Below are 25,621 nucleotides of genomic sequence, written 5' to 3'. Positions count from 1 at the left end.
ACAAAAAGTTATTCCAGTATTTTGATGGATCTTGGCAATAAATATGTGGTGAATATACTAACATAGAGTTTTGTTTGTTGGAGCTGGTACTGGGCCAAGTTTTTTGTAGCCACATACAAAGCTACCTTTGAAGTTAAGCACATTCTCAATGACTAAGCCATGATTTCTGCAGGTTTGCTCCTGCGCCTTTGAGTAAAACTCAAATTGCTTAATAGAAGTGATTTATTTCCAGGTGAGTTTGCCACATTGAGTAAAACAAGATCTTCCTTGCATGACACAACAATTAAACCCCCAAAGACAACCTCACTGCATAAACCATAAATTGTGTATGACTTTAAAATTTTTTTAAAAAAAATCGCAGTCCAGATACTGATAGCCACAGTTTCTTCTTAGCTACTGGACCATTCACTGTGGTTTTATGGGAACACCTTCCCTTGTACAACCTCATAAAAATAAAAGCCAAATTCCTGAAGAACTACAGCACTCCTCAACTGGCTGGTGCTTCAGCACTGATTACTGGGTATCGTCATCCCTTCCTAGAAAAGCTAATTTAAGCAAGGAGAGGTATTTTTAAAGAGTCAAGCCAGCAGTGACTGAATGATCACAAAATTAAATATTTGTTTAAAACCTTGCTGAAGACAGGTCAAATAATGCTTTGTGCTTTAGCCATCTGATTTGTCCTCTCCCTTGGCTTTAGCTATTTCCTCACATTTGTGCCCTCAGAAAAATATTGTACACTTGAACTGCAGGCAAATATTATGTAGGTATCTTAACTTAAACCCTAAGGTATCCATGCAGTGTTTGGCAATTGCACAGAAGCAAGCTTTCAGCAGTATGTGAGCAGCTGGCCTGCTTATTTATATGTGCTTTATCATGAGAAATATGGAAATCATGGGTGCCAGCATTTAGACTTCCATCACTAGGATACCAACTATAACAAGATCTAAAACTTCTAACAGTAGAAATATTCAGCACTGCATACTACAGATGTCATCTGCCAGATATTCCCAGCCACAAAAGAAATCTTTCCACTTAATCTAGCTGGCCAAATTTTAATGGCATTTGGGATGTAAAGTTGGTTAAGGAGCCACGTAACTTTCCAACCTGCTGAAGTACCAGTATACCACAACAAAAACTGTTCTTTTCCTGACAGCAAGGGCACAGTAAGTCTTATGTAAACTGTAAGTTTGAACTGTCTGTATGGAACTGGTGTTTTTTTCAGGCTACTTAGTCCGAACAATAAAGATGCAAACCTAAAGGACTAGGCTCTGGAGGCAGCCTTGGTTTAGCCTGCATCCCAGCACGAGCTCAGGCTGCTCTCTGGGGAGCCTTCAAAAAATGGCCTCAGGGCGGTTATCAGCTGTGAATTATTAAAAACACTCTGGATGCTTGCCCAGTTGGAAATGGATCAAGCCAAAAAATTTACTTCATGTTGAATGATGGTAAGAAAAATAAGTGTTTTTGTTAGAAACTGTCTTGACAAAGTTTTGTGAAAACAGCACCTGTAGCTTCCTGCCCAGGTCTGGGGAAATGCCACGGCAGGGTTAGAGAGGGGACAGAGACATAAATTCAGACTTTTTTTAGAATTTGGTAATTTTAGTTTTTCTTCAGAAAAGAGCAATGAAAATATCCCCCCAAATCACTGCCATAGTTTCGACTATTTTCCACTGAAACTTAGTATGTTACTTTAATGAGAAAAGAAACAAAAATATGTGATGCTGATGCTCAGTATTTTTTGCTGATATTGTAGTTGTATCAGCAACTACCCAGAAACATTAGAAATGCCATTTAATTCTGAATTCTAAAAGAAATGCATTCTACAACAGTAGAAACTGTACCTGAATTAATTTGGGTACGGAGAGTATGTACAAATGACTTTTACAGCAATTAAAGATTAGTTTTCATTCAGCAGCATGTTTACCTCCTATCATGCAATTCAGAAATTAAAGACCACACCAGTTCTACATACAGTACCTCTTTTAAGTACCTCTTGTAAGACTGCACAGCATACAGTTTCAGCACACTATTAGCAAGATAGTGAATTTTGAAACAAGAAACTGAATTCTTAAAAAATTACACAAATTTTTATTACAGCTTCCTGTGAGTTACACCTCAGCTGAGATTAGACTAATTTATTAGAGAAGCAAGGGAAAATGTCTAAGTAAAAGGTATTTTAGATTAAGAAGATTAAATGGAGTCTGTGGAGCCAGGATTAGATTAGGTGTTAGGAAGAAATTCTTTACTCAGAGGGTGGTAAAACACTGGAACAGGTTGCCCAGAGAAGTTGTGGATGCCTTGTCCCTGGAAGAGTTCAAGGTCAGGTTGAAAGGGGCCTTGAGAAAACTGATCTGGTGTTGAGCATCCCTGCCCAGAGCAGGGGGGCTGAAAATAGATGATCTTTAAGGTCCTATCCAACCCAAACCATTCCATGATTCTGGGATTTTAAGACATAACTGTTCCATATTATGTTAGGAGCAGAATTTTTTTCCCTTTGAATCAAGTTACAGTAATTGAACTTAGCTCTATTGATATAGTAACAAAAGATGACACAGTTAATAGGATCTTTAATGTAAAAAGCAAATAAATATACAACAAACCACTAATGACAGTTCTTGAGGGGTTATACCTAGACATTAGTGCAACAATGACTTGAACAAGAGGTAATAGACAAGAGATTCCTTTGCTTTCCATATCATCAATAAATAAAGCAAATAATTAACAGCCTTCAAAAAAAAAAAAAAAAAAAAAACAACAATTGTCCTTTAGTTTTAATCAAAACCACAAGAAGCAATGACTGCACAGTGAGACAACTCAGCATTGCAGCAACACTGTGCTGAGGTCAAGGTAGTACTTTAGAATGATTCCAGGCAAAGCAGAGGTGGGCAAACCCATGGGCCACACATTGGCACTACCAAACCTGGACACCAAAACCCATCCCAGGAGTGCAAGGCAGCCAAGACCCCACTGGTGAGCTCCTGACTGGCCACACCTGCAGCCTGTGCAGGTCTTCTCAGCTGCTGCCCAGGAGCATCTAGGAGAGGTTTTCCATGATGATACGGGGTTGAACTGAAAAAGTTCAATTTAAAAGTAGACATCCATTTCATGACCCTGTGAAAAACACGTGAAAGAAAAAAGTCCTATGCTCAAAGGGCAGCTGCCCACTTCCCACATGTTGATCTCCGTCTTGGTTCCCTCAAGACATGCATCCCAAGCACACCTGAATGAGTTTCTCAGAACATATTACTCATTTCTTCTCACTCCTAGGCTTGGAGGTCACAGCCCTCCTTAACTCTCTCAAGACTCTTCCAAAGTCCTAAATAAAGTTTGATGGACAATCCTTTCCCAGTAATACTCTTCAGAAAGGTAGGGAAAGGCCACAGGGAAGGAGTCTGAGGTGTGGAAACACATTCAGGACAGAACTAGGGAGAATATAGATGTGTGAGAGAAGCAGGCCAGCTCCCTGTAACTACTACCTACTAGAGAGGCTGTGGAGAAACTGAGCTTCTGTCAGGCAGCTCACTGATGAGAATGCCTACAGCACACTGCAGGCAAATCCACGTCCTGCTGTCCCTCCTGCATTTATGAAGTCCCTCCAGCACTGGCAGGATGGATGGCAGTGCTGTGCTTCCAGACCCCATGACACAAGGCAGGAGACCCTAGCAGAAGTCAGGAGCTGCCCAGGTGCCTGGATTCCCCAGCGTGGTGGTGGAGAGCCTGACCTGACGGACTCAGCGCCGCAGCAGAAGAGACAATCATTCAGTCTGCAATGATGTTGGGTGCAAATGCGGAGGCAGTATGTGACTTTAAACACCACAACAGGCTAAAAATAACCCCATTAAACAAATATGATTTAACCACACAGCAGCCAGAAAATGTTCCCTGCAGTGCTAACCTTGCCTGCTCATACAAAGTTATTTAGTGCACTTTCTTCTGGCAAGCAAAATCCTTCATTACAGGCTTGCCTGTGGTCTGCAGCAATCTAGAGAGCAAAGCTGCAGCCTACTGCTTCCTCTTTCAGGATGCACCACCAGCACAGGGCAAAGGTCTTCAGGAAGTTTTGCAGGACTGTTTTCTGGGGATTGTTTTCTTTGTGGGTGGGTTATTTGGGGGGTTGTTTGGGTTTTGGTTTTTTTTGTTGTTTTAGGGGATTTTTTAATACTAACTGAAACAAGGGGGGGTAGCCCTAAATCCTCCTATAAAAACATGTGTTATTATCAGTTACGAGCTCACCTAGGAGAGGTACATAAAATATAACTCACTTCCATGCAAGGGGTCATGTTCAGATAGCAAATGTCCCAGATGCTGCCAAAACACATCTCTGCCTCACAGACAATCTCCTCTCGCCCACAATATAGAAGATTTGGCATTTGGATACAATATGCATCTCTTAATATTCCCAGCTGGCTACCCAGCCAAATATATCATGTGACACACCTGGGCAAATGATCAGCTACAAGAATTGTCAATGAAAAATTTTCCCTATTTACATATGGAATTTGAGGCTGGGCCTCAATGATGATATGGAAACTTTTGTATCCTGAGCTGTTGTCAGACTGTTTCTGGAAACAAGCCAAGAAAACATTTTCCATGATGATATGGGGTTGAACTGAAAAAGTTCAGTTCAAAAGTAGACAGCCATTTTATGACCCTGCAAAAATGTGGCAGAAAAAAAGTCCTAGATGTAGAATTTCCTGGTAATTAAAATAAAGAACAAAAATAAAGTAATTTTGATTAAAGTTTTTCAAACATTTGATTTCCCCAGCTTTTCGTACATGTCATATGCAGAAGCCAATGGCTCCACTTGGTGCCTACAGAATAAGGTGTAGCCCACAGACAAAAAAACCTATTGGATGAAGAGGAGGCTTCAAGCCAGCTGGAATATATCACTGACAAGAAAAAAATTGTTGGTTTCTCCAATGCTGCTGCACATAGCTGTGGCCAGAAACGACCTTCCAGAGAAGCTTCCAACAGATTTTAAACTAATATTGAGTAGGCTTATATAAGGAAAAAACCCACAAAATTTTCCTAATAGCTGGAAAATATAAGGCTTTAATGGGAAATACATGCAGTTAAAACTGATTAATCAGAGCACAATTCCTTTTCATACCTTCAATTAAGCTGTGCCACAGGCAACAAAGTAATCTGCAATCTGCTACTGCCCTGGGTACCAAAGGCTGCAGTGATCACCAAATACAGGAACTAACATTTACCAAAGGAAATTTTCCCTTTCTCAGAGGAAAAAAAAATAGTGGAGGGAAAAACCCTATAATGTAAGAGCTGGCAGTTTCTCATTGTGTAATAAAGCATACCTGTCCTCATCTAGTTTTACAATATCTGATTTTCCATGGGAAAAAAGCATGTACTTTATAAGTATTCTGCAATTGTGTCTGGTCTATTCATTTGTCAGTATCTAGACATGTTTCTGTTTAAATCATTGTGCTTCCTCCTTTTCACTGCAACGCAGTTCCTTGCAACAAACCTAATAGGTAAAGCAAGGCTGATTACTGGTTCAGAAATTTGAATACTGATTATGTTTTGGTCCCATACATCTGACCACAGTTTTTACTTCAGGAAATCAAAAAAATCCAAACCCTGAATCAACTACACAGTTTTTTCCAACGCTTACTGAAACCTTAACAAGCTAAAAGTTCACCAGGCAGTGCAGAAGCATGTCCTGCCCTCCACCCCATGCAGCTGCAGGCACATCTGGGAGCCCCATTGCTGAAGCAGAGAGGGCACACATCATCACCATGCTAAGAAAATGAAAGATTCAGCCCCCCACTCTGGAGCTGAGCCCTGCTCAACCATTTCCTGAGGAATGAGAGGCTACAAGGCAGCTCCAGCTGGGAAGAAACACACATGATCCCAGCCAACACCTTCTCCCTCCTTATGTCATTTTTCCAAAGACCGTTGCAAAGACAAATCCCTCCTGTGTACACTTGAGTGTCTTGGCAGTCCCTGCACACTCACAAACACACCCCTTTCAACTGCCCTATCCAAGAGTATGGTAGAAAAGGGAGGATCCCAAAATCTGTGAAAAAGTGAGTGCTGAGGGCACAGGTATTCCTAGGATCTGAGGGCAGATGCTTTTAAACCAGGGTAGTCCTACAAGACAAAAAATGTGTGCTGTGCCAATCTAGGCACTGATCTGGGATGAGTGTTTTGGGTGACAGGGAGCTCTGGCCACCAGAATACTGTCCAGGCTACTTGTACTGAGTTATGAAAGAGATACAGGACTGTGCAAGTGACCGCAGAGATTTTCTTGCTCCTGCAGATCATACTTTCCAACACAGAGGTGCTGCTTAGATAGAGTGTAATGTCCACCAGAGATTGGCATGATGGGGTTTGGGTCCTCCTTCTGAATCTGGGTTACATCCCTGGAGGAACAAAACAAGTTCTCCCACTGCACCCCACACCATCACATTTGAACTGTCAGACAAAAACAGTCTCAACCCCAGTTTTTTCCTCAGGCATAAAATGCTTATTAAGACACAATTTTAGTTGTCATAAATGCATAACTGAATTGCCTCATCAAATGTGGCAATGATAAAGCAATATAATAGCTAGATCTGAAGCACAAAAATATCCACTAGGCATAGTTGTACTATGTTGTACATAGTTGTACTAACAGTAAAAGCTGTTCACTGAAAAGTCCAACTAGATACAGTGGAAATTTGTTCTAACATTGATATGAGGCAGGAAAAAAAGTCCAGTGTTAGGACCCATCAACTCAATATCAGTGTCCGCTCTGCTCTGACACCAAGTAACAAATAGGAGCACTGATTACAAAATTGCCTTAATTGCACTTTTGCTACACACTGGAACATTTGTACAGAAAGTGACATTTTTCCTATTATGAGAAAAAGCTTTTTACAGAGCTTGCTTAAATAAACTGAACCTCATTTTTTTCCACTCCTGTTCTCCTACACTGATTTAAAGCACTTCTTGGTCGGGCACTGGTAGGTGTACTTGATGGTCTCTCAGATTGCAGTGGTATATCCCAGCTACCTCTCCCAATAACAACAAAACTCAATGATGAAGATTTCCTCTCTGATAAATTGCTACCAAAAATTCTTGGTACCAGCAAGAGAATTAGCCCCTAAATGTTTACGTGATGTTTCTGGCAGATACAAGATGAAAAAGACTACTGCAACACCCCAGAATCTGGGAACACATTTTGCTTCCTTTAGACAGAAGGGTAGTCAGTGCAGAATCTGTGAGCCTTGCCAGTGTCACATCTAACTTTTCTTCCAGAAGGGTTTAGCTTGGGTGTATGATAAATTAGGTTTTAAAATCACAGGTGCCAGTTACGTATTGTTCAGATTCAGCTGCATGTTCTCTCTCTTCCAACTTAGTGAGAAACTGGCATTTAAGTGATTCTTTCTAATACCAACAAGCTATTACTTCACCATCCTGTGGCAGGGGTTTATGATTTCTTACAACGATAAACAAACCAGCTCCACCCAAGGTGTCCCAATGTTAGTAGTGGTCACCCTTCGTTATTTTGCAGGTGGTCAGAAAGAGCCACACTATTTTGATCAAAAATTTACAGAAATTTTACCAGAAAGTTAAAGGAAATGTTAACATTAAATTCAGATCCTGCATGCTCTAATACAACGAGACATTAACTGCTGCACAAATATATTGATATATATTAATAAACAGAAACCCATGACATACAAGCCAAGAGTGGCAAACAATGAAGCAATGTCCCTTGGTGGAGTCTCACTGTCATGGGGGAAATTCTCATCCTACAGACACACAACACTGTGTAACTATACCCACTCATCAATGGGTGTAAAGTGAAATGTCATTTTTACATTACATGCAGCTCCAGCAAAATGTATGTCAAATTTCACCATTTCCCAAAGTTTCTTACTAGTAATGCCAGAGAAAAAGACAAATAGGCAGCCCATATACATTCTGTATGTGTATGAGTACTGTTAGACACATACACAGAAGAAGTTAAACATTTTCTTCAAACCGGCTATACTAATTACTGAAGCAAGCTGTAGGATATCAGTGTACTGCAAGCATTGTTCAACAAGTTAAGGAAAAGTTATGTTTTCAGTTTCCAAGAGGAAGGGTGGTGACCTATAAAGTTGTAAAGGAAACCACTCACAGGATTATTTCAATACCCTTGCTAAAAACAGCCCCCTGGAATTATAAGGGTCTCTTCCTCATCCTGCTCAGAACAATTGGGAAATTATAGATCATTTAAAGCACGTTAACACACTAAAAAAATAAAATTAATGCAAACAAACAAACAAAAAACCCAGTTCTCACTCATGGAATTGCACTGCTCATTTCTCTGATTTCTCTGGTACTCGCATCTGGATTTAGCTACTGGAAAGGGTGCCCCAGAATATATAACAGGTATACTTAAATTGTGTTGCAGATACTGAATGGTCATTCTCTCCCAAAGACTTTGGAGACACTTTTCTATTTATCCTAAAGTCACTGGAGAAAGGCTTAACTTAAGACAAAACAAACATTGATTGCTAGAAGCTTTGTGTGAACAACATCAGACTGGATTTGACATAAATAGTGATTTTTCTATTTTTCCAATATGATCAGAGAAAAACTAAAATAAGTTCTATATAAGCATTTTTTAAATGCAGGGCAATGAAAAAAGCAGACAATTGTCTACTGTGACTTATTCTACAATACATTTATCACAAGGCTTTATGTGATAAATATAGCATTACATTCCCTCTTAGCCCATGATTTAATTATCTGCACTGAACCCAGCAAGGTAGAGCATACTGTTATCTGCACTTCAGTGGGCATGGAGGGCATAAAAACAAGGGGAAAAGGAGGGGAAAGTTTTATTAAAAAAAAGCAGTGTGTCACACAACAGAGCAGCAAACACTAGCAGACACTAATATAGCTACTTCCCCTGTCCTCAATAAATACACATTTGCAAATACTTGAGGTACAAAACAATGTGTGCCTTAACCTTAACCTATGACAAAGAACCAGATCACCTCCTTTACAAGGTCTGGCCTTGTCCTCTAATGACACTAATTTTTTATTAATGGAGTTGTTGTCCCTGGTCAGGTAATGAAGAGCAGTGTGCCAAGGAACAAGTTCATTGGGCAGATACACAGATATATGAAGGCTCTCTCCAGACAGAATCAGCACAAATTGTACACAAAGGTATTAATTACAAAATTCTACACTATTAATCCAGGTGAGGATTCATTTCTAGCTTCTGGCTCTTTCTGTATCATCTTATTTCTGTTTTGCAAAGAGTCCAGGAATGTAGAGTAATGAAATTATTTTACTAAGAAAGTGACAAGTCATAAGTCTCTTTTCCTTCTTGCTCAGATTTCTTTTTCATAACACAGAAGATACATCCCCTTCTCCCAAAGCTTGATGATAACAAATCTCAGTGACAGAAAATCTGACCCAAACACTGGGTTTGGGATATTTTACCACTGGAAGTGTGAAAATTTAAAAAAATCTTACCTTCAGAAGTAACTCCACTATCTTTTGTCCACAGTGGACTGGAGGTGAGGTGAAATTTGGAAATAATTAAGTGTATTCAGGGAAATACAAGATTCTGCAAGTAATTTTTAAAAGCATCGCTGAAAGATAGGACAGCATAGCTCCAAAAATCACCTGAAAGTATCTGGCAATCCTGAACGTACTGTTTTTAAAAAAACTACAGGAGAACACCGCACAAGCAGCTAGAATTTGGAAACTTGCCTACAATCTGAGATAAGTCCTTACATTCCCTTCTCCTGACCCCACTGTATGTTCTTATGTTATGGCCACAATAATGGTGTTTGCAGCAGTACTGAACTCCAGCACTTTTCACAGCAGTTCCTAGGTTAAAGGTGGATTTCTCTTGCTCACCGGTGCTCGGCCCCACAGTGGGCACCACACCAGGGCTCCCTACAGGAGACCCGGCAGATTCTCTGGCTTTGGCAGGTACCATGAACAGTACCACGGAGATCTACAGGTGACACTGACCTCGCTGACATGGAATACACAGAGCTCACCAGCACTGCTGTTCTTGCAGGTTGCCATTTGGCACTCACTCTACACACTACGTTACCAGAAGCGCTCTGTTTCCTCTTGATTTATGATTGAGTTTTGCAGGAGGCTCCCCTTATGTGTCTGTCCGTCGTTCGCCTCCAGAACGGGGACAGTGCCCGGCAGGCCCTGCTCTGCAGGACCGAGCCCCCGCTCCTCCCAGGGCAGCTCGCACCGGGCAGGGCTCTGCCACCCGGCGAGCCACCGGCAGGCAGGGAACACACGGTTCCGTTTCTGGCCTTGGCAGAGGGAAGTTTACTCAATTAAGCACACCCCGAGCCGTTCTGTCGGCTCGCTGCCCTTGCCCTGGTTCGCTTCCCAGCACGGGGCGGCGAGGCCGGGTGTGCCGCGGTCTCGCTCGGTCCCCCCTCGGTACCTTTCGGAGGGCCTCCCGCAGGTCGCGGTGCTGCGGGGTGTCCCCGGCGTACCGCGGCCCCGAGCTGCGGCCGCGCAGCGCAGAGCCCAGACGCGCCCAGCGCCCGCCGCCGTGCAGTGCCATGGCCACCGCTGCTGCCGGAGCCGGGCAAAGGCCGGGACAGCCGCCCGTGCCCCGACAGCCGGCCCGGGGCGCCTGGCAGCTCCCGTCCCGCCCCGCCCCGTCCCTCCTCCCGCTCCTCTCGCCCCTGCAGCAAGTCACGGCAGCTCTCGGGTTACGAGCAGGTTTTCTTTAATACCAACGAACAGCCATGAAGCGACCGACAAGCGGGTGGCGAGCGGGCCCCGCGTAGCGACAGAGGCCGGCCACGGCGGGGAAAGGGGCACAGCCGGCCCTGCCCAGCGGCCGGCGCGGGGCTCTGCAGCTTTCGCGAGGGTTTCTGTATTTTTGTAAGGAGAAATAGAAAATAAAAAGAAATCTGCTCCTGTGCTCGTACGACAGAGACCGGCGGCGGTGGGGACACGCTAGTCACTCCCTACGGGTACGGGAGGAATGTCTGCTCCAGGGCCAGGCGCGGGGTTCCTTCTCCTAAGCGATAACACAGCCTCCCTTCTCCTTGAAGGGGTTCTTGTCCTCGGGGACCCCCTTCACCAGCGGGTCCTCTCCCGACCGCTCCTCGATGTAGTTCTTGATCTCTTCGGAGCACTTGGACACCTCGAGGGAAAGGACAGAAAAGTGGCTGCGTTACGGCCGTGGGAAATGTTCATCAGTGGGGAAAACCCGTGAATTTATATTCTCTCTCCTTCACCTTCCCACCAAGCATAAAATATGTGGCCACAGAGCACTAAGCACGTGCATACTCGCTTCCTTCCTCTCTTTTCGCAGCCTGATATTGACAGAACATGTGAGTATCTCTGAGAATGTAAATGCCACTCGAACAGCTGTTGCTGCATAATTCCGTTCATAATTAACCAATCTAGTTTTATTAAGCTGTGGATCACACTCTCCCTCAGCACCAGCATGACTTATAGTCAATAGTTTCAGGGTTAGTAACTTTCAATTCAGTTTCCAAGTATTTATGGCTTTATGTGTTTTTCACAAACAAAACATTCAGCAATGATTTTTCAGTGGTAATACCAATTCTTACTTTGCAGTTCTACTATAGCAATGATCCATCTTTTCTGAGAGCCTAAGTAGGAAAGACAATTTATTCACTGTTACCTGGAGTTGTTTCAAACAATGGTTAATAAAAGAGCCCATTGTGTTTTGAGACCGTAACACTTCCCATAGCATTCATACCAAACTAGCACTGAGGTAGGTAAGCCTGCACAGAACCCATCTATGAAGAAGAAGAGTGTTTAGTTTCTATTCACTGACATGGGAGCACATGCAGCACATGTGGTAGTGGTGTCTGTGGAGTCTGAGTGCACAAGTGAACGTCTGGAGCTCCTGAGGTTCCTTGTGCACACACATCTCTTGCTCTCTGTGTCAGCAGAAACTGTCCCTAGATGCTCAAATACCTGAGATGCCTAAGGACACACTCCTGCTCTGTCCCCACCTCCTCCCTTGCTACCCGCAGGCCCTGCAGTAGTACTGCTCTGCAGAGTCAGCAGCAGGAACCAGCTCTTGGCCAGGCCACTAGATGATTAGTATTTCTAATTTAAGGCCCCTTGCCTCCTCTGTTAAATTATATTTTATTTCAAAGGTAAAACTACAACAAGAGAACCAATTAATTTACTGGCTGCATCACAAACAACAGAGCATGGCCTGTGCAAAATTAGGCTTTAAGCCATCAGAAAGAACAGAGTTAATTCCCAATAAAACAGTGCATAAAATAAGATCTAGCTGCCTTAGAGCAAAGAAGAAGCTGCACCTAGAAATCCCATTACATGTGTCTTGTTCTTCTGTGCCTTGCTGACTTTGTTCATTCAAACTGGAGCACCTAACACCATAGTACAGAGAGTATATGAAGGACCAGGGTTTTACTTCAGTCAGCACTGCCAGGATCACTTTCACTTATAAGGAAAAAAAGCCTGCTTAAATACACATTTAGAAATTTTTATTCATTCCAAAGGCCACTTCCTTTTTATTTTGTAAAGTTGTTAGTGGGGGTCAATAAAATTTTGGCTGATGTTTTTCTTTTGGTACCAACAGTAATGTGGTTTCTGCATTTCCCAGTCCCTGTAACACCCATACAGTTACCAGGGGACTGTGGCAACTACAACACTGATTTCATTCTCACTGTGAAACTTCTGTTACAATGCACTGGTAGAATTGAGCATGCTTCACTACAGGAAAATTGAAAAATACCCATTTTCCTAAAGTGATCAGGGTTTTGGTTTATTCCAAAACTGTAGACAAGTATTTAAAACTATTATTATTTCCAAATCTTCCTGCTGAGTGTCTTTCAGTTGTCTAAGAATAATCTCTGAGAGATTATATAGGTATCAACACTAGTTGGACACTGAGTCCTCAATACTGCTGGAGCTTTAGACTATACTGTAACATCTACAATCACTGATAACTAACTCACAGCTAAAACATAACTCTGGCATTTTTATTCTTGGGGCAATACCTAGACCTTCAGTGTAATCAACATGACTAATGCTACTGATTCCCACATACAAAGGTATTTTTGATCCCAACTTGAAGGGTTTATTTAGGTGTAACTTGCTTCTTCTGGCAGGCAGAATTTAAAACAAAATTAGTAACATCATGGAGCAAGATCAGTTCTGCACATCTTTCGTCTATAGAAAACGTACAAAACCATAAACCTTTAAGGGGAAAGTACTTGTGGGAAGGAACAATCAGTGTAAATGTCTAAATGTCTATAGAACAAGGCTGGGTGGGTCACGGCTCGGCACGGGCGGTGCTTTGGCTCCTGCCCGGGCACTGCACAGCGCGGGAAGCGGGGCGGGGATGCGGGCAGCCGAGACCCGGCCTCGGGCAGGCAGGGTGCAATGCCGCGACAGGGCTGCCCTGGCTTCCCAGGGGAGGACCACCCCTCCCCTAGCACCAGCACGTCCCTGTGCGTTCTGCCTACAGAAGACGGGAACAGCGCGACGTGCTCCTCCCTCGCCGGGCAAGGCGGTCTTGTGTCGGCCTTGGGCGCCAGGGACTCGAGGGGAGGGGAAGTTAAGGGGTGCCAAAACCACCGGGATTAAGGGGTGCCAAATCCTGCGGCGGCGGGCAGGCCCGTGCCAGCCCCTCGGGGCGCTTTATCCCGGGATGGTGCGCTCCTTCCCCTGGGCTCCACAGCCACCCCCGTGGCTCCTACGCGGTGTCAGCGGTGCTGTGCCAACAGCGCCGTCCCCGGCCCCTGACTCAAAGTGGTGGCAGGAGCCGTCGGTGCAAACCGCGGCCGTCCCAAAACAGCCGGGGCTCTGCGGACGAGCGGCTCCCACCACCCCGCCGCCCCTGTCGCGCCCGGCCCCGCCGCCCGGGGAGGAACGGGCTGGCTCCCCGCTCCACACCCCGGCTCCCCCGCCCTCCGGGCAGCTCCGGGCCCCTTCTCCGCGCCCGCTCACCGGCTGCCTTTCCAGCTTCACTTCTTTCCGGAGCTGCTCCACTTCCATTTTCAGTTTGTCCTTCTCGCTCAGATCCTCGATGTTGATGGCTGGCATCGTCTACACTACCGAAGCGGGCAAGGAGTGAGGACAAAAGGTTACGTCTGGGCAGCGAGGGCGTCGGGGCCGGAGCCCCCGGGCGGTGGCGGGGCTGTGGGACGGCCGCCCCCGGTCCGCCCCCGGGCTCACTCACACGCTGCCGGCCGGGTTGCCCCGCTGCTCGGCGGCGGCCGCTTCCTCTCCGGCGCGCCCGCACCCCTTCCCCGCGCCTCTCCGGCCTTTAAACCTGCGCGCTAATCCCCCCTAACCGGATTAGAGCCCGGCCCGGCCCCGCTGCCGGGGCGTTGACACGGGCCCTGCCAGCGCAGGGAGGTCCGACCGTCCCAGCAGGAGCCGGGAGCTGGAAGACCCTCCTGTGCTGACCTCCCTGGCTTCACCCTCTGCAACTCCAGTGCGGGGCAAGAGCAGCGAGGTCGGCTGGAGCTTTTGGCCCAGCTGTGAGATCTTTCTCCCCACCATCTCCTCCCCATCCACCTCTCGGCCATAGAAATGACTCATGCTCTGTGCCACCTGTATCCTTGGGTTCTGTGTTCTTCTCCCCCGCTGCCAAGGCAGAGCAGGTGGTGTGCATGGGTACCTTCCTCAATACTTGTGCTTTACCACTACAGATGAACTGGACCAAGGTAGATAGGGGAAGAAACCGCTCCCATATAAAGTACCTCAACAGGTGGCCAGCCCAATCAACATTGCAACTTTTTGGTAGGCATGTCTGCAAAGAAGAATTGCAACACTGCATAAGAGGGTTATTGTGCCTGGCTTGCACAAGGGTCTCTGAACACATGGAGTTATGACAGGTGTTGGGGTGGAGTACTCAGCATAAGGGAAGTGATGCATTCAGAAAATGCAAGAAGGAGTTAGGAAATTCTTCTCCTGTGGCTGCATTTGGTTTTGAGGTCTAGATCCCAAATAGGTTTCTATGGTTTTAGAAACCGAGTGGTCCCTCCATGCATGTTTGTACAACACCTAGCATCTCTCATCCTAGCAGCTGCTTTCCTACAATAGCAATGGAAGAACAATTCAGGACCCCTGAGACTGAACATAGCTACAGGGCATTAAAATGGGCTTGCAGTTCTGTTATCTGCCACTTCAAAGTTCTTTATAGGCAGTTAGCCCCCCTCTTTTCTCCCCTGTTTTTTTCCCTTTAAACACACCTCTTTCTCCGACCTCTTCCTACTCACCAGATGTAAGCAGCTGTCAGCAGCATGTAAGATTTACATATTTTCCAGCACTGCTCCTATAGTGCTCTTGGGGTTTGTATTCATTTTACTTCAGCCAGTTCACTAATATCATTTTTTCATCCTCTCCCTATGGCTGCTATCTTCCCCTCCCCAGCTGGTGGTATGCACTTTCTACACCCCCATAACCTACACTGACAGCTGCATTCCCCAACCCCACCAGCTGCTGGTCCCGGGCCAGGCAAAACAGGTGGAAGGAGCTGGCTGGCCAGTGTCTCAGAACAGCCTGGTCTGTTGGTAGAAGCAGAAACATTGTGGTGTGGAGAGGCAGAGAGCACATGGTGTGGTGGAGGCAGGTGTAGGGTTCAGGAGTGAGCTGCAGGTGGGCTCTGGCACACGACTGACACCGTTGGGGTGGGAAGAATTTGGTGTCCATAGCTCTGTAATGGAAAGCTTTCACTGACCTGTGAAAGCTGACATGACTGACTGACATGACTGGCTCTGCAGATGGCAGTCAGTAATGGACGTTCTACCACTCACTGTGATAACTTTTATTGTGGTTCATATATTTTTAACAGTATTTACCTGATCTAAGTTAAAGCAAAGGAGAAGTTGAATAGCAGCATTGATGGATAGGTGGCTTTAAATCAGACTTTGATTTCTATGTGTCTGTTAACAGAGGAAAGTGAAAATGCTGAAAATGGTGTTTGCATTACAGCATTCACTTTGCTCCTATTGTTTAAAGTGGTATTTAAATTTCTTTCTTTGCAATTTCAAAAAATGTCATGAAAACTAAAGGACATCAGTCTAGGACAACATATTAAAGAACATCATATTAAAACCACTTTAGTTTCCCAGTATTAGAAAGATGATCATTTGCTTTTTTTTTGGAAATAGAAAAAGTATGTGGGGTTTTTTTGTTTGTTGGTTCTTTTCTTCTGGAGGGGCATAAGCTTTGATATAGCTGCTCTGCCTAATATGCTGAACAAAATCCCTAAAAATGAGGACACTCATTAGTAACCATTGTAGCTATAGGAATCTAAAGCATGGCAAATATGTCCCATTGTGACGACTCAAGCACACCACAATTTATTTTCTTGTCACTAAAACAGCCACTTATACTTTAGCTACTGGAGATTCTGAAAAAAGGAGCAGTTCTGAAAAAGGAGGGAAAGAGGTGCCATTCATACCCTTTCAGAAGTCATGTAGGTGGAGTAGGGATAGCACTTGCTCCTTTCTTGCCTTAATGAAAAATAAAACTATGTCAGGAAACTAGTTGTAGTCCTCCATGACAAAAAGCACAGTAACCATGGAGAGAAAGTCAGTTCAAGTAATCAGGGTGCCCTGAAGTGCCTCCTGCTTACAGCCCATACAGACTGTGTCTTCTTTCCTGCAGGCCACAGATTTCCAGGGCCCTGTATTGCAGCCCATTGAGGGCAGTGCCTGCCTGCAGGACTATGGCCCAAAGTCACTGTAAAGGGAGCAGAGAAGAACAATAGATCATCAGATTAGTTTGTCGTTATCTATGGAGAACACGCCTATTATGCAGCCACTCTTATCTCTCTTACTGTATTCAATCTGGGGTAAACACTAATTAATGCAATGTGTCTAATAGATTAGAAAGGGAAAGTATGCTGTTTGCTGCTCAGCCCCTTCTCCCACAGATCACACCTCTTTGCCTGGTGGGGTTACAATCTGTAGAATAAACCAGGTCATGATATTTTCCGAAATCCATCCCTCTTTGCACTGCCAGAGTTGTTATCCATTCGGCCCCTCGGGTTTTCCCAGAGTCTAAGCCCTCTGATGATACCTCATTTTCTCAAGTTCATCAGCGTTTTACACTACGGAGGCAAACTAATGCCATGCATCTGTCTCAGCGGCACTCGCTAAGAGCGCAGGTCCTGATCCAGCCGCTACTCGATCCGGCTGGATCAGGACCTGCATCAGGATCAGCGTTTGATTTTCGGCGTCCCACGGTCCTCTACCCGGACCTTCCGAATAGGGAGCGGCCTCGGGGGCGTGGATGGGGGGGGGGGGGGGATGAGGCGAGGATGACGGGGGGAGAGAGGAGGCTTTCGCTAAGTGACCTGTCCCAGATTTCGCCGTGATTTACAGGAAACGCTCTTTGAGCATCATCCCGTAACGTGAGTGGGGCGGGGGCTGAACCCCAGCCAGCTCGCCGCAGCCGCGGGGCGGAGGCCCCTGGGCTGTGGGCGGCGCAGCCCTGCGGGGAGGCAGCCCCGGCGGCGCCCCCCGCCCGGCCCCCGCTGCTCCCCGCGGCGGGGCGGGGCGGGTGCTGCCCGCGCCCCCGGAGTCCCGCATCGCGCAGCTTTCCGCACCCCGCTGACGGCCGGGTCAGCGGCGACCTCCTGCCCCGCTGAATCAGACCTTCCCCTCCCACCACCTGCGCAAGGAGGCGGCCCGGGGAAGCCGCCTCGGTGCATATAAAGCCCTGCCGTCGGAAGGGAAGCGCCGCTCGCTCCCGGACACCGCTGCCGCCATGGCCACGGGCCGCCGCCTGCCGCTGCCCGCGCTGCTGCTGCCGCTGGCCTGCGCCGCGCTGGCTCAGCGCCCCCTCACAGGTAGGAACGGGCCCTCGGTGGGACCCCGCGGGGCTGGGGCCTCTCCCGCCGGCGCGGTGGCCTCAGCCCCGGTGGCCGGTGTCTCCGCAGAGAAGCAGCGCTCCTGCCTGCTGCCCCCCGACGAGGGGCCCTGCCGCGCCCAGGTGCCGCGCTGGTACTACGACCGGCACACGCAGAGCTGCCAGGAGTTCTCCTACGGGGGATGCTACGGCAACGCCAACAACTTCCTCACCTTCGACGACTGCGAGAAGAGCTGCTGGACCATCAAGAGTGAGTCCAGGGACCGGCAGTCCCAGAGGGCCCCGGGGTGGCAGGGGGCTGGAGGAGACACGCCGAGGAGGCTGCTTGGCTTTGCGGGACGCTTTGCACCTACCCGATATATCACAGAGTCTTAGAATCATCGAGTTGTTTAGGTTGGAAAAGACATTTAGGATGATCGAGTCCAACTGGTGACTCTCCTGCTTGTTGCGGCTTCTTGCAGATATCAATTTTGGGCAGAAAATACAGAGTCAGTTGACCCAGAGATGGCGTGTGGAATTTATCTATTTGTATTTTAAATGTGATTTTATATTGCACTTACTCGCTTATTAATGCATTGGATTCCTCCAGAAAAAAGCAGGTGGGAAAAACTGGGACTTGCCTGCGACTGAAGTAGTACAGTTTTGCCTACACTACCTGTTCTGTACCGGCACGCTATGCTGCCTGTTCTGTGTGCAAAGTGTGAAGGGCTGGCTTTACAGAGGTTGAATTTATTTTTTTTCTGCAGAAGTGCCCAAATTATGCCGGATGGAGGCTGATGAAGGACCTTGCAGGGGTTATCTAAGAAGATATGCCTTTAACTTGAGCTCGATGAGGTGTGAGGAATTCATCTATGGTGGCTGTTATGGAAATGGCAACAACTTCAGAGATTTGCAGTCTTGTGTGGACTACTGTCTGCCAGAAAAAAGTAATGGTTGTTCCAAACTTTTAATAAAATAGATGGTTTGAAAGTTATATGAAGATGATACTTCATTTGATATTTTCCTCTGAATACCCATACAGTGGTATTTTTGAAGACTTGTGTAAAGCAGATGTTTATATTGTCGACTTTAATTTTAATATGTTGTCTCAGCTGTTAGTGGAAGAACAAAAATGCTGAGATCTTAAATATACCCACAGCTATACCCGATCAATTTCTTAACTTCTAGAGAGCTGTACAGGTGTATCTGAAGAGAAATAATAAGGTTAAAGATCTGTGTTGAGGAAGGTGTCAAAGATTGTTGCAGTCACATTCAGGGAAGTGGTAGTGTAATGTAAAGCAGAAGCACCTTTCTAAAATTCAGGCCTGAGAGATGGTGGTAGGCAGCTCACGTTTTTGACACTCAACAGCTCAGTTTCTCACAAAAGTGAGATGCCTGGTGTGATTCTTCACTGTTTCTCCATTTGAGCTTTAAATAAGATTGGTGGCAATTATGAGCCGGTGACTATAACTAAGTTTTGACGTGAACATCAGATTAATATCTAGTTCAAGACAGGCTCTTTGAAGATCTACCAGAATGTGTAAAAGCTGTCACTGCCTTGTTATTAGGGCTTGATGACATTTATTTGTGGCTGATGACAGATTATCAGCATTTTCTTAGGTGAAAACTGAATTATTTCTTTTGCACATACAATGAGTTGATAAAGGGGCTACAGCAGAAAAAAAATAATTTGTTGAGGCAAAAAGAAACATGCTCTTGAGGAAAGCTGTTGGATTTGTACTTTTTGCTGCAAGCAGAATATGCTGGGAGAATCATAGCAAAGTTGTGCCTTGTTTTTTCTCTATAGAGGTTGTTCCACCGAAATTATTGCTCTATTCCTGTATATACAGAAAAAGATTACATAAAAATCTTTGCTGTCGTATGTATACCATCACAAATGGAGATAGCTGATGAATTTCACTTATGGGATCTAATCCTGTTTTCTAGGATGTTCTATTGCTTTCTCAAATTCACAGCTCACAGGAATAGGATGTAGAAAGTCTCTGAAGTCATTAGTAATAGTGTCAGTTCAAGGGGAAAAAGAGCTGTTTAGACACAAAATTTATTTCAGAATCAATTTTAAGAAGCAACATACAGAGATTATGTTTTTAAAATTTTTCTCACTCTTTTTTTTTTTTCCTTTGTCCTTTTTTCCCAAGCTGGCCCCTTGCTATGCTATAGCCCAAAGGATGAAGGATTGTGTTCCTCTTCTGTGCCTCGCTATTACTATGACACCAAGACTAAATCATGTAAAGAGTTCTCATATACTGGCTGTGGTGGAAATGCCAACAACTTTGTCACGGAAATAGATTGCTACAATGTCTGTAGGAAAGGTAAGGTTTTTTTAGTTTTAGGGGTTTTTTCCTTTTTTTTTTTTTTTTTTTTATTTTGTCAGTGACAAACAGTTAAAGAAATCCACATACCAATAACCAAGTGTACATAGTGTTCTTTTACTCACCTTGGCTTGCTACAGGGGTATGCTTTTTGCATTTTGGACTCTTATGTTTTTAAGGGCAGGGAAAGTTGAAAGACAATGCTAAATCCTTCTGGCAAAATCAGTGTGATGTGAGGTGGTTACACCATATTTGAATGAAGTGTAGAGGAGGGCACACAAAAAGGCTAAGCCTACTTCCTAGAGCCTACAGGAATCAGTGTTTAAACTGTATCTCCATGACCACTAATTAAGATATCATTTTATTCTGGATAGTTTTAAATAGGATTAAAGTCAGTTGTGAAATCAATTTACTTTTTTCCTTTGCACTTTCAGAAGTTACCATCCTTCTTCAATTCCCTGTTGCCTACTGACATTTCCTATTCCCATTACTAAAGATTTCTGCCTCATCATTTGTGCTGTGTCAGCTGTTTCTCAGGCTGTGGAGGGAAAGCTTGGAATGATAATTGATTTTCCTAATGCTTTTATTGAAACCAACTAGTGACTTTGCTTGTAAATCTAAACAGTTGTACTTTTGTTTGCAGTCATATTGCAGCTATTGCAAGTTTTAATACTCTAATTTAATTAATTTGATAGGAAAATAAATGAGGGAGATGGAGAATTGTATGTTGTTGCCCAGAACACTTATGAAGCAGACATTGTGCAATATTTTAAAAATGGATACTAATGGGAAAAATATTTAAGGCTATATCAATCATGTACATTGCCTTTGGGAAAAAGAAAAAGGAAAAACTAAAAAGCAGCTCTGTTTTAAACATAATAAGCCCGAGATCTGAGTACCTCAGTATTGAAGTTGTATAGTCAGAAGCCTTATGCTGGGAGATGATTCTTCAGTTCTGGGCTGGAAATCCAGAGCTGGGGCAAGGATTGTACCCCGAGCACAGTCCTCAGAAATAAAAATATTGCCTGCCAGTTAGTCAAGACAGTAATATTTCTGTAGATGACACATCTTTGTGTGTCTCTGCCATTGTATTATGAGAGAGTCTCTAATAGTATGTTAAGTTTATCTGAGATCCTTGTGATTATCTAATTTGCATCCATTACTACCTGTGAAGTGGTTGGGCCAGGCTCCAGTGTGGAGAGTTCAGGGAGAGGAGGAAGGAAACTGCTTCTTCAGCGCTCACCTCCACGCTGCCCCTGCCCACACCCAGCCAGATTCACCTGGGGGTTCTCTCTTCCTCAATTCTTTTTTACTTTCTTTCTTTTTTTTTTCTTTTTGTGTGTGTAAGAAAGAGGTAAGGAGATGCTGTTTGTCTTGTAACTAGAGCACCAGATAGCCACATGCAAAGTATCAGTTACAAGCTTTTTCATCAACTCTGGGGTTTCATAGTTCAGTAAGGCTTGGTACAGATGAAGACCAAAGTTAAGGGCATAATTAGTGCTGATTAATGTTGTGCTATGCATATTCATTTATAGAGCTTGGGAGTGCACAGCAACATTAAGCAAATAATTCAGGCAACTTAAGCCACTCCTCCTCTCCTGCTTCCATTATTTCCTCCTCATCAGCTTTCATGTTACCTCTTAGAGTCTCAGGTTGAATTCAGTTGGCCTTCCCTCTGCAAATATGCAACTGTTTGTTGAATTGATCTATAGTGTTTTGATTGAAAAAGTTTGTGATTAATTTCGTCTTTAAAAAGTTAATATTGGAAAAGAAAGCAAATGCATTGGGATGACAGCAAAAGAATTGGGAATTGGCCACAGTGGCTCTGTGTGCTGGTAAATAGGTAGCATAAAGACAAAGATTTTTAGGCAAGATTGTAGAATACTTGTTTTCTGAATTGTACTCGCACAATTTGTGCAGCCTTTGAAAGTATGTCTGATGTTAGCTCTGACTGTCTTAGGCCACTCTGCAGCTTTTGTGAGTTTTGTGCAGAAACTCAATTTTATTATTACATCTCCCACAAGCACTGGCTGTATTTTAACCTTTTTCCCCACTGTTCAGAGAAATGTAAGAATAGGTTGGGGTTTCTTGTTTGTGTGTGGTTTTTTTTTTGTTTGGTTGTTGGGTTTTTTTTTTTTTTGTTTTGTTTTGTTTTTTGGTTGTGGTTTTGTTTTGTTTTTGGTTTTTTTTAATAGAGGGCAGTGTATTTAGTTCCATTCTGCTGTCACTGCAGGACACTTGGATAAGACTTTGAGCCTGCTCAGGAAAAGAGCAGCAAAGTAGGATTCCAAAGGTGAACACACTGGCTACCTTACAGTGTGAGAATAGGGAATGCAGAACACATGTTACAGTTTCTGGTATGTTTGTTATTATTGGACAGTGAACAGTGTAACATGAACAAAACTCAAACAGTAACAAGTAGTAACAGTTTTGTCCTTCAGTTTCTCTATCTGCTTCCTTTGTTTTCTTAGCAGGAAATCAGAAACCGAGTATCAACAAGCCAACAAATTTATCCCGCAGAAAAATAGTGAGAAAACTGAAGAAAAAATCTCAGACATATAACCTGAAGTCTTAAAGCTGATGCGCACTTGGATGCTTGAAACACTTTTTGTTGATTCCGCTTTCTTCTTTTGTAAGATATTTTTCACAAAGTTTTATACTGACATAGTTCTGTCTTTCAGAGCTGCTTTTTATGCAATTTACTTTTATAAGAAACTGCATTTAATAGAAGAATGAACCTAAGTTTGGTTCTTCTGCTGTGTTGTCTTTGCAATAATATTTTGGAAAGACTTGTTTAGATTTCTATGTTTTTATGGGGGGAATGTTACTACTGCCTTGGGAGAATATTTCAGCTGTTGCAAATCAGTTAAAATTTGAAGAATCAAATGTTTGTTATTATAATTAAGGAAAGTCCAACACTGAAAATCTACAATGGATTTTTAAATTTTTTTTTTGCATCCTCTGCTTGCTAAAGAAAAGGAACTTTTCACAAGTGTGTTCAGAGGTTTGTTGTCCTGCCATTTATATACTTTGGCCCTACCATTTACATAGGTGGTCATTTACAGTTCATAGTAAAGGCTTTCAGAAGCCTTCGTAACAGTACAAGAAGTGTAAATTTAAAAGCAGCTCATCCCGCAGGAAAGAATTTGGAATAGATATGCCTTGATAAACACTCTGACAAAGGCAATGAATAAGATAGTTGAGTACTAAAATAAAAGTGTAGCCATTACTTTTTCATGACATTTGAAATTTCTGTTAAGTTACTCCGGATCCTCATATGGCATTAATCAGCATAGTTTTACTGATTTTAATGGAGCTATGCTGATTACATCTGCAGAGGATTTTGATATTTGTGATAATGCAGTAGCTGTTAAAGCAGAACAGCAGAAGTTTCTGCAAATTTCATCTACAAAAGAGTAATCCCTCTTTTGAGCACTTTTATATATCATACCTATGGTGATACTTTTGCACATTCTTTTATATTTTGTATTTTAGTCACGTCTGAATTTCAGTTAATTTCACTTACAATACTTTCTAAATAAAAATTCACAAGTAATGTTAATAAAATGTTTTTTTGTGGGAAAAAAAAAAAGCTTGTTCTGTCATTATCCTGAATGAGTTGTAGAGACCAATGTGTAATGGAACCTATAATTTGTTAATTATGACTCTAACAGAGTTTAGTTGTCTCTTCAATAATTTCTTACACTGAGGCCTTTATTTAAAGAAAGCCAATAAATTGTATTGATGTTAATCATCCCCAGCAATTTTGTTGCTCAGCTGGCTTTCTCAAAAGAGGTGCTCTCAAAAGGATGCTTAGTTTAGCTTATTGTCTGCTGCTGCACTCTTGTTTGATGCTGCACTATCTGAATAGCTTTTGTGTGGGTAACAAGCTATTTCTTTGAAATTACACAGGCTTTCAGTTAGAATAATTCAGGTGTGTCCTTTAAACCTAATTCAGAGAGGGAACATGATGGGCAAACTAGTCAAGATCTGATTTTCTTACTGATGTTTCTCTCACTGCCAGATTTTCGATTAAATTCATTGTCTGCGCTTGCCATTGTCTTTCTGTCACTCCATTTCTGGTTTTTGGTCTCAAAACCCCTTTTTGTTTTAATCATCCCTTGCTTAGTGCAGATAAATGAGGACACTGTGGCAGACAATGGCAAGTAACTTGTGACACAGTTTTGAGTCCCATGCCAAACCTCTTGGTAGCCAGCCTTCAAACAGAAAGGGGCCAGTATAAACTCCCTGGGGGAGCCAGGGCACAGTATCTGTGGACATTGCCCATATCCCTTCCTGTTGGTTGTGAACTTTGGCTGTGCTGTTTAGAGCAGGAGCCCAGAGTGTCCTCTGAATATCTTTTCATACCTAACACAAACATTTAGAGCTGTTTTTGTTTCATGTTCAGACCATGGCTTATAAAAAAATACGGCTGTTTAGGAAGTTGAAGTTCAATTTAAACACAGTTTATAACTGTAAAGGATGGCTGTCTTTTAACAGCAACACCGTGGGGTATATAGTATATATAATCTTCAGAATCACATTTGAGAAATTACTATTACTCCTTATCTCTCTGTGTCTTTGACTTTCACAGGAGTATCTTTGGATGGGATGCAAAAGTGGACCTGGAATTTAAAGGGAGCCCCAAATCTGAGAGCAGCTCCACTCTTGTTTTTGATCCAGAATTGGGTGCCTTGAGTAATGCAATACCCTGCTCATGTCCTGGAAAGGATCCAGGAGTTTGGCACTGTTCTGTTCATGCCAACTCAGGAGCTCAGGAAAAGCTGTCTTGATGGACCAGGGTGCTGCAGTGACCACTGCAGCACCATATGTAATGCAGCTGCTCCATGGGCACTGTCTTTACTTGCATAAAAATATAGTTTAAAGCCTAAGGGCTTGCTGCTAAAGTAGATAGTGAAATATCACAGGCTAGGGTTTTAATCCCTATCTACCTGGTATCATATAGAAATTTAACATAAACTATGTTTTTCACAGGGTTTCATAGCGAGCAGGCTGTAGACTATTCTGGAAGAGGTGGGGCAGGGAAAGGAAGTGCTCATGGTAAATTTTTTCAGTTCCTTATTGAAGCTATTACACATATTGTACCATATTTCAAGGTAAATGCCTTCATCTTGGCTTTTTTTGGTTTTTTTTTTTTTTTTTGGCTACGAAAAATTTCAGCTGTCACTGTGTGCTCTGCTTTGTGCTCTTAGGTTACTCTTACATCCTTTCAGCCTACTGTGACTTCGACTAGCCTAAACACTTGTCATCTAAAGCCCTTTATATGATTCATTACTTACTTCCTTTTTCTGTTTGCTGATGAAACAACACTGGCCCAAGGTTGGGCCAACTGTTAGTGTTTTGCCACGTTGAAAATTAATGCAGCCCATACCATCCTGCAAATTAACTTTTATTATAGTAGCCAGTGTCCAGCATCTGGTATTGTGTGTCACAGTGCAAATTTCTACAGCAGAGGAGGGAAGCAGTGA

The 25,621-nt window shown here is 43.8% G+C and overlaps 3 protein-coding genes across 6 annotated transcripts in view; 1 reads left to right on the top strand and 2 right to left on the bottom strand.

The window, feature by feature from the left end:
• LOC103813117 (probable acyl-CoA dehydrogenase 6) overlaps positions 1–10,569 on the bottom strand; it is a 76,236-nt gene extending 65,667 nt beyond the window's left edge. For both annotated transcript variants that reach the window (XM_050971104.1, XM_018909758.3), the window contains exon 1: positions 10,418–10,569. In XM_050971104.1, coding sequence (XP_050827061.1) covers positions 10,418–10,540 — 123 coding nt within the window. In that variant the 5' untranslated portion in view covers positions 10,541–10,569. The remainder of the gene's footprint in view (positions 1–10,417) is intronic.
• A 117-nt stretch (positions 10,570–10,686) lies between these two features.
• Positions 10,687–14,327, bottom strand: LOC103812823 (guanine nucleotide-binding protein G(I)/G(S)/G(O) subunit gamma-11). 2 transcript variants are annotated; one of them, XM_050971593.1, is made up of 3 exons: positions 14,177–14,327; positions 13,945–14,048; positions 10,687–11,131 (listed from the first exon to the last, which is right to left on the bottom strand). In XM_050971593.1, exons 2-3 carry the CDS (start codon positions 14,038–14,040, stop codon positions 11,006–11,008), a joined length of 222 nt encoding a protein of 73 aa, XP_050827550.1. In that variant the 5' UTR covers positions 14,041–14,048; positions 14,177–14,327; the 3' UTR covers positions 10,687–11,005. The 2 variants fall into 2 exon arrangements, with proteins under 2 accessions (XP_050827550.1, XP_009084208.1); XM_009085960.4 differs by lacking the exon at positions 14,177–14,327 and having other exon boundaries at positions 13,945–14,165.
• A 3,218-nt stretch (positions 14,328–17,545) lies between these two features.
• TFPI2 (tissue factor pathway inhibitor 2) lies at positions 17,546–23,886 on the top strand. 2 transcript variants are annotated; one of them, XM_050971432.1, is made up of 5 exons: positions 17,546–17,800; positions 17,891–18,070; positions 18,567–18,746; positions 19,959–20,132; positions 22,607–23,886. In XM_050971432.1, the coding sequence occupies exons 1-5, from the start codon at positions 17,719–17,721 to the stop codon at positions 22,705–22,707; spliced, it is 717 nt and encodes a 238-aa protein (XP_050827389.1). In that variant the 5' UTR covers positions 17,546–17,718; the 3' UTR covers positions 22,708–23,886. The 2 variants fall into 2 exon arrangements, with proteins under 2 accessions (XP_050827389.1, XP_050827388.1); XM_050971431.1 differs by having other exon boundaries at positions 17,550–17,800; positions 22,604–23,886.
• The last annotated feature ends 1,735 nt before the right edge of the window (positions 23,887–25,621 follow it).

The sequence above is a fragment of the Serinus canaria genome, chromosome 2 (genome assembly GCF_022539315.1).
Source record: "Serinus canaria isolate serCan28SL12 chromosome 2, serCan2020, whole genome shotgun sequence".
NCBI lineage: Eukaryota > Metazoa > Chordata > Aves > Passeriformes > Fringillidae > Serinus > Serinus canaria.
This window is presented reverse-complemented; position numbering and strand designations above follow the sequence as displayed.